We start from the raw sequence: 12,500 nt of genomic DNA, 5'->3' as shown, positions 1-12,500 counted from the left end.
AATCAATCTGTTACAGGCTTAAACTGTGGCCATCACAAAACCTTTATTCACTGTACAGAATATTTTAAAGTCAGATTTCACCATCCTTGATTGCCGCAAAAGTGCAAAATAACTTTGTTTTGAGATTGTACTGTATTTTGGAGGTGCGGTTGCATTTGACCCCATTTTACCAGTGAGGTCAGATTTCCTTCCTCGTAATCCGAGACCAGAATGGGAATGTTTTTCTTCTTTTCTTCAACATCTTGAGGTAATTGAGAGAGATCCCTGCCTTGAACCAGGGGTGCAAACTAACTTTTTGACCAACTCGCCAAGTGGCTAGTAGGTGAAAAAACATACTCGCCAACCATATTTTTTACTCGCCAAATGCCAAAACAAACTATTTCCTTTACCATTGTATTCCGCCATGTAGAAGTGTTCACGTCACATTAAAACCAATTCTACAACCAACCAGGGGCCACAGTATAGTATATAGAGTATATAGATTCTTTTTTTTACTATCCTATGAAACTAGAAGCAGGACGCATGATGCAGTGCAGATAAGATTTTAAAAGATCTGTATTCAATAAAATTTAAGTAATATACAAGTTTTACAGTGCATTGATTGCTACAAAGAATAAAGAAATAGTTAAATATTTTTCAACATTGTCTGGATATTTACATTAATTTTTTTACATTTAAACATTAAAAAATATCTGCATTCAATAAAATAAAAGTAATATGCAAGTCTGATTGACCGTGAACTGCTTGCTACAAAAAATATAGGAAAAAAATATTAAATCTGTTGCCAACATTGTCTGGATATAAATAATGAAAGAACATTAATGAAAGAACATCAGATTAACATATATAGAAAAAATTAACGTCTCAGAACTTCACCGCCCCTCCCCGTGTGTGTGTGTGTGTGAGAGAAAGAGCTTTGTGTGTGTGACATTGTGAGTGAGTGAGTGAGTGAGTGAGTAAGTGAGAGAGAGCTAAGTGTGTGTCGGTGTGTGAGAGCTGTAGCCTAGGTGGGTGTCTGTAAATATACACACAGTGCAAAACATGATGTTGTTCTTGACAGTCAGCCAGTCGCGTTTTTTCCCTGCATCGTCGTATAGCCACTTCGTCTGAAACTTTCTCCCCCCAGTTCCAGCGCTGGTCGGTTTGGGTTTCGCAGCATTCGCATCGCGACCCCCCTCCTCCTCCTCCTCCTCCTCCTCCTCCTCCGTCCGTGCCTTTTTAGCTATGGGTTTCAGGAAGCGCCACATAACGATAAGATTTATAGGCTTAAGGCTAGGAAGAATGATTGTTAGCTATTAAGACTCGAGTAACGTTACCGGTACACTCTGTGACTGTCGCCTGAGAGATATCCCTGTAGTGCGCGCTCTAAGCTAACTACTAGGCTAGCTAACTGCCGTCTCTTAGCAACTAGTCTACGGAACGTCGAACGTGACATCACAACAAATATGTGCTTGGTAAAATAATGATCTCCGTGTTGCTTTAGGTACCGGTAAGCGCTGCATTATTGCTGTTGTGAACCTCACTTTTTCAACTCGCCAGCGTGGCAAGTTAGGCAAATATTTTACTCGCCAAAGCTAAAAATAGCTCGCAAATGGCGACTGGCGAGTGTTAATTTGCACCCCTGCCTTGAACTCACACAATATTACCACAGAGGAGCCTCATCTGCCATTGCTGCTTCTTAGTGCTCTCACTTTCTCTCTCTCACACACACACACACACACACACACACACACACACACACACACACACACACACACACACACACACACACACACACACACACACACACACACACACACACACACACACACACACACACACACACACACACACACACACACACACACAAGCGCACACACACACAGCTGTGGGAACATATGAAAGTGGACTCCTAAAAGCAGCGGGATGTCAGTGCACAGCAGACCTCTAAACAGTCAGACGATCCGACTTGAAAACATAATATGGTTACCTTACCTATTTCTTACTTTGAACTAACACAGTGTTTATCCTCGAAAGTGTGTGTTTGTGTGCTTGCATGGATGCGCACAAAGTGATTTATATGTTGTGAAACGGCCTGACTCGGCGCTCACCTCCTGTCCTTTCGAATCTGCTCCGAAAAGAATTGGCCTGTTTTGACCTGTAGTAAACTGACTTCCACCCGTCATGAAAAGAGTGTGTCGGATGAAAAAGAACCCACGCAGATGGGAAAGTAAAGCATATCATCTGTGAGCCCCTACTAATGCATTACAATGATCCATCGTCTTAGGACAGTCTATTACTCAACAACTGTAATGATAAAATAATCAACTCAATGTTACAGACTGATATTACCATTTACAATTGATGATTGGTGTCAGAATCAGCAGCTGTTTTTTTCAGATAGCTTAGCATATATTGACACTCATTTATTTGTGGCGGCCCGCCACGAATACATTTGGAGCATCACAAATAGATTTGGCGCTCATAAAGACATTGTAACTAACGCACCTGGTCTGCCAGAGAATAAGAAGATGGAGATTGATGTTAACCTGACTCTCGCCAGATACTTGTAGTTTGCTGAGCTCTACACAAGGATGTGGGCTCGAGGGCATTGCAAACTCCTTCAAGATAGCAAAAAATAATGAACCAATCAGGATCGCTGGGCGGGATTTCATAGATGTGACGTAGCGCCGAAGCGACTGTTTGATTCCATCAACAATGGCGGCACGCAGCGAGGAGTCGTGTGCTGACACTGATTCTGCTATTGCAACTGTTTTGCGACATCGATCGTCTACTGACATTGCTGCGTTGTTTCAGTAAAAGTTCTCTAACTTTTCGCTCTGTCGTTATCCAATATGTCGACTGTTCTGTTTTGGATTTCTCAGCGTCGCTCTCATCAGCGTCACGGGTTGATTTCGATGTGAGTGGTTGAAGTAGCACGTCATTCAAGATAACGGACAAGTGGTTTATCCAATCTAGGGCTGCAACAACGAATCGATTAAAATCAATTATAAAAATAGTTGGCGATTAAGTTAATCATCGATTCATTGGATCTATGCTATGCGCATGCGCAGAGGCTATTTTTTTAAATTATTTTGTTATATATTTTTTTATAAACCTTTATAAACTGCAACATTTACAAACAGCTGAGAAACAATAATCAAAATAAGTATGGTGCCAGTATGCTGTTTTTCCCCCCAATAAAATACTGGAAAGGATAGAAATGTAGTTTGTCTCTTTTATCTGATTATTAATCGATCAATCAAAGTAATAATCGACAGATTAATCGATTATCAAATTAGTTGTTAGTTGCAGCCCTAATCCAATCACATACAATGATTTTTTTTGAGGCCCCGCCTTCTGAAATACATTTCCTATTGTGAACTCCCAGATCCTTGTGTGGAGCTCAGCAAACTACAAGGATCTGGCGAGAGTCAGGTTAGATCGATGTTGCCAACTTAGCGAATGTGTAGCTGCATTCAGTGAGAAATCAGACCCTCTAGATACTGTCTTGCAAAAAAGTGATTACCTTCCAATGTAATGGAGATTTTTGAGGAAATGAAAGCATGTATCGCTGTTGTTGTCCATCTAAAAGCACTCAAAGGCGGCTTCATTTTGTGAGATTACTTTACAATGCACGTATGATGCATCGTTGTAGTTGAGTTTCTTACTCAACAACTGTAATGATAAAATAATCAACTTAATGTTATCGACTGATATGACCATTTAAAAAATTGTTGAATTTCCGCAATGTAGGGACACTATTTAATGTATGATTTTTTTTATGAATATGATATGCATTTAATGTCTTTATAAAGTTTCTCCACCCACTCCACACAACTTTCACATACTTATAAACACTTCCTATGCTCTTTAAGCACTTTGTACAGTCTAGAACAGCAATGCAATAAGACCACAGTAAGTGAACCGTGAAGTGGCGAAGGAACACTCTACCTTGTTTTCGTAAGCACCACTTTTCGTAGGATTCGTATTTTGGCGAAAACTTAGTTATTGTATGGCCAAATATTGTGTGCAACAAACTAGTCCACCCACCAACAATCCTTGGAATGGAGTGGTCAAATTAAAATCTAATTAAATGCTGTCATGAAGTACGTCAAATGTCGGTTTCCTCTCCCTTTTTAGCTCTCTGCTCATCGCCGTTTTTTGCCAACAAATCTTTAATAAAGTTAAAAGCAATGTTAGATGTTCATTCGTCATTTTTATGTATTTCACATTGTTTTCTGCATGTAAAACTATAAGTATTCTATATATATATTGTATGTCTATTCATTGGATTTCCATTGTTTCTTACGCAAAGGTTTTCGTACTATTGGGTCTTTATTGCAACTTTTGGAACGAAAACCGAGGTAGTATTTAGTAGTGATGTGGATCTTACAACAATTCATTTTCATTCCAATTCTTGGGGTGATGATTCAATTTAGAATCGATTCTCGATGAAAAATGAATATATTTTTTATATTAATTATAATAAAACCTTTTCAAAACCGGTTACAAAAGCTCCTCATTTAGCTGCTGATGAATGACGTATACACACAGCAAGTAAGTGCAGAGACGGCTAAAATACATCTTTTAATCAATTATTTAAAAAATCTTGGATTGGTTCAAAATCATAATAAGACTCATGTTTCGGATGTAAATGGACATTTTCTGGCACCCTGGTATTAAAGGCCTACTGAAACCCACTACTACCGACCACGCAGTCTGATAGTTTATATATCGATGATGAAATCTTAACATTGCAACACATGCCAATACGGCCGGGTTAACTTATAAAGTGCAATTTTAAATTTCCCGGGGAACTTCCGGTTCAAAACGCCTTTGGAGGATGACGTATGCGCGTGACGTCGCGAGGTCCACGGAAGTGTTTGGACCCTTTTGGACACAATACACAGAGCTCTGTTTTCTTCGAAAAAATTCCACAGTATTCTGGACATCTGTGTTGGTGAATCTTTTGCAATTTGTTTAATGAACAATGGAGGCTGCAAAGAAGAACGTTGTAGGTGGGATCGGTGTATGCGGCTGGCTGTAGCAACACAATAAGGAGGACTTTGTCGGATAGCAGACGCGCTAGCGGCGAACTCACCTTGACTTCCTACGTCTCTGGGCCGCCGACCGCATCGTCGATCGCTGGAACGCAGGTGAGCACGGGTGTTGATGAGCAGAGGAGGGCTGGCTGGCGTAGGTGGAGCGCTAATGTTTTTATCATAGCTCTGACGAGGTCCCGTTGTTAAGTTAGCGTCGTTAGCAACAGCATTGCTAGGCTTCGACAGGCGTCGAATACACATTAACCGTGTATTTACATGTCCAGTGTTTGGTTCGGTGTCTCCTGATAGTAGTATTGTTGATCTTCTGTCTATCCTTCCAGTCAGGGATTTATTTATTTTGTTTCTATCTGCATTTGAGACAGATGCTATCACGTTAGCTCATGCTAAAGAGCTTCGTCGATGTATTGTCGTGGAGATAAAAGTCACTGTTAATGTCCATTTCGCCTTCTCGACTCTCATTTTCAAGAGGATATAGTATCCGAGGTGGTTTAAAATACAAATCCGTGATCCACAATAGAAAAAGGAGAGAGTGTGGATTCCAATGAGCCAGCTTGTACCTAAAATATGGTCAGAGCGAAAAAAGATATCTCTTGAACTGCATTCTAGTCCGTCACTCTAACGTTCCTCATCCACGAATCTTTCATCCTCGCTCAAATTAATGGGGTAATCGTCACTTTCTCGCTCCTAATATCTCTCGCTCCATTGTAAACAATGGGGAATTGTAAGCAGCACTACCGCTTGTGACGTCACGCTACTTCCGGTAGGGGCAAGGTTTTTTTTATCAGCGAGCAAAAGTTGCGAACTTTATCGTCGATTTTCTCTACTAAATCCTTTCAGCAAAAATATGGCAATATCGCGAAATGATCAAGTATGACACATAGAATGTATCTGCTATTCCCGTTTAAATAAAAACAATTCATTTCAGTAGGCCTTTAAGTGATTCACCAATAAACTTGTCCAAAACCGCAATTAAGAACTTTATGACTAAATTCCAGTGACAATGCATACATTCTTTAAGGATTCATTGTAGATCCAAATGGTAATGTTGGAGCTGATCCAATAGCAGCCTGTAATTGATTTGTGAGAGTAAATCATTGATGACATTTAAAAGGCACCACCTTTTTGTTGGACACCATTGATTACAATTGGTGCTTGGCTGAGACGCACACTCCAAATTCCATTTCTGTAACATCCCTTAAGCCAGAGGTGTCCAAAATACATACAGAAAAAGTTATGATTGCGGGTGCTAATATTTGTAAACTAGCTGAGCAAATATCGACATCTTAGCTTTGTGTTGTAGGTCACAAAGTAAACTAGTGATATATGTAATCCAACTCCATTGAGTTATTCAATTTCTTCTTACAGTTTAGGGCTAAGGGCTGTAGCTCACTTGAAAAAATGACCACATCTTACAAGAAATGTGTACAAATGTTCATTATGACAGATACCATCAAAGACCATGTACAGAAAGACGCATATATAGTTGGTTATTTTGGTTTTCAGGTCATGTTTTGAGGGGAACTGGGCTGGTTTTATCTTTTCTTTGTTGTTTCTGTAATGTTCTAACCCGGGACATGTTGGTTTTGTCTGTAGAATTTGTTTTGGACCAAAAAAAAAACAGCTAACCGCAAATGGCCCCCGGGCCACGATTTGGACACCTCTGCCCTAAGGGATTGCAGAAGACGGGCAAACAATATCCCCCACAGTCATGTCGGAGTGAGGGCCAGATGGTAGTGAGGAGGTTCAACTTGGAAAACAAAAAAAACAACCAATTATTTAATCAATCAATCAAAGCTTGATTTTAGGAAGCTTTTGCAGTTTCCAAGTAGTTAAATCTTAGGAACTGCTTTGCTTGCATGTAATTAAATAATGGACAAATCACCAAGCCATCATTATTTAAAGCGTCAAATTTATCGGAAAATCCACCAAAAAACAAACCACATCATTCATTAGTTCAACAGCATTTAAGATGACGTCTCCGACAACAAGTAGCTAATTTAATCCAAGCAAGGTCATAGTGGAACGTTAGCGACAGGAAGCTAGTCCAGCGTAGTTAACGTAAGTGTGGCTCCTGGAAGTGGGTCACAGTGGGGTTGACGTGATACAAAGTGGCACGCGCAGGGGGAGGCGGGTGGACGGCTAGTACAGCCGTCCACGTCACTCGTAAGGTCTTACGCACAAATAAGGATGCATCAGCTCCATTGACGTTGTAAACAACACCATTGGTGAAGGAATCAGTGGCGTGCCAACATAGATGTTGCTCCCCGCCGGCCCATGCCGAACTTTCTCCTCAAGTTATCTGCTCCGCGGATCTCATTTAGCTCATGCATAAGTAATAACAGCCTTTCCCTGGGCGCTTGTTGTGTATCAAGCAGTGTATACCGAGCGCAGTCCTGCAGGCTAATTAGTTTATTTTAGCTCTTTCTGGAGCCGGAGGGACGGCAGGATAAAAGGATGGAGGAGAAGCAGGGGAGGCTTTAATTGCCTGACCCTCTCCTCCCGTCCCTCCTCTGCGGATCAGGGTTTAAAGGGGCTGCTGGGTTCTACTGTGCGTGCAAGTGGATGTTCCCATGACAGATTAGCACCAGGACCACTCAGTCATGGCATGTGATGCTGAAATGATGCAGTGTGAGGTTTAAACGTACCCCCACAAAGCCGCTAGTAGCTCAAGCTTCTCCTCCAGGCTTAGACGCTGTTGCTGCTTTTTTGTCTCAGTGCCAACGCTAAAGAGAAATGTGCACTTCTTAAGTGTGTTTACATATATTATGTAAATATGATGTACACATGTTATATTTTATATTGCTACTACGGTACATGTTTAGTCTATTTTATACCTACATTGTCCTTTCCATCCTTACACTTTCTATCCTTTGTAACTGAGCTACTGTGTGGAACAATTTCCCTTGTGGATCATTAAAGTTTGTCTAAGTCTAAGTCTAAGTTTTCACAGTAGTACCCTTTATTCGGGTAATCTAAATCTAGTTCAAGTTCGGGATTAGTTTGGTGAGGGGTAAACTCGGCAATCGAACTCCGATGCAGAACAAATGTACTAGTTCGACACTGGTGGGTTTTGGTGAGAAAACAAACCTCAATCCGAATGAATCAGGATTAACCCTGAACTAAATCAAAAGTGATGGGACAAACAAGTGAAGTACTGTAGATAACTTTATAATAAAACTAAAATAAATAAAACTAGTCACATTTACATGGCTACAGCGTGGTAGAAGTGGGTAATCCAAACTCTTTCCTGTTTCGCATTAATTTCCATTTTTGGGTCAATTGTCACATTTCCTTCATATGATTAACTACAGTGGACCTCCATTTACGAACTTAATTGGTTCTTTACATGGGTTCGTCAATCAAAAAGTTTGGATAGTGAAGCACATGTCTCCATAAAAAACAATGTCGATATGGATAATGGGTTCCAGCCTCGACAAAAGTCCATATTTTAGTGAAGGTTCGTACACATTGAACACAATATAAAGTGACACACAGTACTATATCAAACAAACATAACTAGGGCTAATGAATCAACTTTCTCTTTGTTAACAAGCCAAAACAACAACAAGCTGTTGTCCTATGTGTGTGTGACTCTGCCAACACGCGCACACACACAGAAGTCACTTTAGTGCCCTCACAAATGATTAGAAATCACACCAATCCTTAACTTTAACAACCATATTGCTACAATAACAAACACTCTAAAAAGTAAAATCCACTTACAATAACATCAACAAAGAACTGACAAGAAAGGAGGGAGTGTAGAGAGGTATCAGTAGAGGATAGCCATGTATGCGTGTGTTTGTGTTTTGAAAAAGGCGCCGCTGAACGAGAGGTAGCTGTTTTTCTCGACTGTGAAAAAAAGTTTGCTTCAGCTTCTTTTTCCAGAGAAGTATGGTCTCATCACAATTAAAACTTGTTGTGGTACGAAGCCTGCTTCGTTGATTCTTCTGTACTTATGAGTGCCATTAATGTACTCCTCTTCCTCCTTTTCCATTTTTTAAGGACCGATTCAGGCACAGCTAAAGCAAAGGCATCCTTTTTAGGCTCTGATTTAGTACTAGTATTGGTAAAAATGTAAACGATAGCCATCTCTAGTGCCAGCGCTTTGAAAAGGAAGGCAAGCAACACTATTGAACACTATTGAACTTGTAGCAAAGTGCGATGATGGTGTCTGTGTGGACTGTGTGGGCTCTACCTTCTCTTCCCTTTAAGTGATGTTAAATATTCATTGACATGTATTTTGCATTGCTTTCTGCGTGTAAAATTACAATTATTCACTATAAAATGTATTTTATGTTAATGTTTTTAGGTGTCTAGAAGGGATTAATTTGGTTATTTATTTTTAGGAAAATGTGCTTGTTTCCATAGGATTCGGTTTTCATTTGGCCTTTTGGAACAGATTAGTAACAAAAACCCAGGTACCAGTGTCGTTAAAATAAGGCTGGTGAAGAACTAGTCTGGAGTTTTGCTTGTGATATACTCGAGACACAAACAAGCAAACATACACATTTCTCTGTGTCTGTCTTTGTTGTTCCCTTGTGGCAACGAGGGACGAAGGCTGAATAACCTTCACCCTAATCGGCTTGAGATCTGGACCTGGGTCAGGCCAGCAGCAGATGAGTCCAGATTAGAGGGTCACAAGGCAGAATCGGGAGATTAGCAGCTTGAGCATTCTCTTGCTGTTGTCCAAGCACTCCACTGTGGGCTCTGATCCAAGTGTTTATAGTCTTTGCTATTAATGTGTGTCAACAAAGCAGAGCTCTTCATCAATGAAAGAAACAACAAGGTCAAATCTTCATTATTTGTTTGTGAAAGACGTTTTGGATCATTTTATGCTACTCATTTTGTGTAAAGGCCCTTTTCTGTGGTCCGTGACCATATGTTTTGTGTCTTTGACGAGATGAAAACCATCAATGTGATGCCAAAACTTGTGACTTTAAGCCAAACCAGCGTCTTCTGCAGTAGACGTTTATTTTTGCTCTATGTTTTTGGTCAGAGTTACACATTTTGGGGAAAATATAGCTCTATTATGCAAAAGTAAATGTCCACTGCAGAAGGCGCTGGTTCTCATCAGGATATACACAACAGTCTTGTCTCCCCCCTCCTTTATTCCCAAATGTCCACTTGGCAAACAAAACAAAAACTTGCTGCTGACTGTGGCTTTGATCACGCTGTAAATTAAACACTTCTTTTTGGATAACACACCACCTATTGAGATGCCGCCACTGCACCTCCTCTTCTGTCCCCGGTTTGAACCTGCTACCATCCGCAGCTTTATCGCTACTGCCACCAGCAGCGGCTGTGACGTGACAAATGTCCTACACTCGTTTGCCAAACATGTGGTGAGGAAGTGTGAATTGAGGTCGAAAGTGAGGTTAGATGCAGTTATTAAGGGTAGGAATGTTTAGCAGCTGTTTTTTAACCTCTCTTGTAGTTTTAAAGAATATTTCACTTTTTAATACATGAATGCAGCACATTTCTTCCTTCACAGAAAACCTTTTTGAACTCTGCATGGTCGTCTCGCGCTGGCTGCCAGATCGTTCTCTGTCTTGAGTTCTTTGAAATGCTAATAGAGTCTCCTCCTTTACTTCTTCAGATTCCTCCTCCAACTACATCAGACAGCTGGAGACGAAAGTGCGAATCCTTGAGGACGACAACAGCAAGCTTCTGTCACAGGTGAGGTTGCACACGTCAAAGCACTTTTGTGAGGACCCTGCCTGGTCCAACACGAGGAATCATGCATCAGTCATCCCAAGTCAGGATGAACTAGTTACGACATTTAAATACACATTAGTACCTAGGTTTTCATACGCTCCACTTTTCTTATGATTCGGGTTTTGACGAAAATGTTCTGCCAAATTTTCCCCCGGCTTTCCTATACCACACATCTCTGTTATCGTTGGTCAAAAATTGCGCGTAGCAAACAGGTTTGTTTTCCGAGTGCCCAAACAAAGAATCCCTAGTCATTGGTGACTCGGCTTGCACGATATCAACAATATTATATATAAATTATACACATTTTGCCGACAATAGTTTTTGATACTACATTCTAGCTGTGTCTGCAAATTTGACAGAAACAAGCGAACAAAAACGTCCTCAACGCAATGTAACATTCTAGCTAGTGGCTAACTTGCCTCCACGATGCAAAGCCACTTTGGAGTCAGTAATCGGTGTTTCCATGGCAGAAAATAAAGTATATTTCTTACAAGTATTATCACTTGAGGACGAGGAATAGCTAAATATGCTTAACTACACACTGTACAGCGCTGACAAGCCTCACGCTTTGAGCGTTATAGTCAAGCAGATTAACACATTCTCCCGCCACACTTGACATTTCTCACGCTTATATTTCCTCATTCACTACTCTATTTATATTCTCCATAATATGAAACATTTTTCTTTAATATTTGTCGTATTTCGAGTAACTGATTGATTGACCAAAATAACCTATCCCAGAACAATCCATAAATTATTGTGCCTAAATCTAGCCAACCACGGTAGGCACCACAGAATGTAAACCAATCAGAAGCAACGTAAGGCGCGTCTTGGTGTCTCTATCTTTCACACACGTCAGCGCAGTGTTTTCATCTTGGCGACTTTCTCACTAAATCTAGTATCTTTCCGACTCCTCTTAGTGACTTTCTTTCCCAAAAGCGACTAGCAAGAAATCTGAAAGCACGTAACACTTTGTCCTCAACGTACAAGGAGCAGCTGAGCCTTTCCTCACAGGCTGTCCCCTGTCTACTGAAAGCTTGTTCTTAAAACACATGTTGTACTTTTAAGTCCAATGACAATACAGTTCCATTCCATTCAGAGCAGAGAGGAGACACACACCACTGTTTTTGCTTTGGTTTACTATGTGAGAATAATGTAAATGTTTCATCACTGTCATTCTGCAAATAAAAACAAACCTATCGTTCATGTTAATGAGCCAGTCAATAGATTTGGTTCTAGAGGTGGGGTAAATAATCGATTTTTATATGCATCGCTATTTGGACATGGACGATTATAAAATCGATTGGTAAACTTGGATAATCAATTCATTTATTGTAAATAAAGTAATGCAGACAGTTATAAAATGTGTCTTGACTGCAGCGAGCCACCTCCCTGAGAGATCCGGCCAGCTCCTTTATTATAAGGCACTTATGATCTAGTTTTGCACATGTTTCCAATAATTTAATAAATGTGATGGAAATTTCTTATTAAAAATGCACTGTTTTTAAAAGTTGCAAGTGATAAACGCTTATTTAGTGAAACAAAAAGAAATGTAAAACTGCATGAATATACATAAATTAAAGATGCATCAATAATACATTTTTTATTAAATCGTAGCTCCTGAATCATAATCCAATCGTGAGGTGGCAAAAGATTCCCACCTGTATTTGGTTCATTTGTGAATATCACAACTTTTCAGTCTTTTAATCAAATTTGAAACTAACATTTAACGACCTA

At 40.1% G+C, this 12,500-nt stretch overlaps 1 protein-coding gene across 2 annotated transcripts in view; it reads left to right on the top strand.

Annotated features, from left to right (window-relative positions):
• LOC133648616 (coiled-coil domain-containing protein 85C-B-like) overlaps window positions 1-12,500 on the top strand; it is a 106,602-nt gene that overhangs the window by 50,001 nt on the left and 44,101 nt on the right. For both annotated transcript variants that reach the window (XM_062044881.1, XM_062044882.1), the window contains exon 2: window positions 10,645-10,724. In XM_062044881.1, the coding sequence (XP_061900865.1) occupies window positions 10,645-10,724 (80 nt within the window). The remainder of the gene's footprint in view (window positions 1-10,644; window positions 10,725-12,500) is intronic.

The sequence above is a fragment of the Entelurus aequoreus genome, linkage group LG04, assembly GCF_033978785.1.
Source record: "Entelurus aequoreus isolate RoL-2023_Sb linkage group LG04, RoL_Eaeq_v1.1, whole genome shotgun sequence".
NCBI classification, from domain to species: domain Eukaryota; kingdom Metazoa; phylum Chordata; class Actinopteri; order Syngnathiformes; family Syngnathidae; genus Entelurus; species Entelurus aequoreus.
Note: the sequence above shows the minus strand (reverse complement) of the source record. Positions and strands in the feature narration are given on the sequence as shown.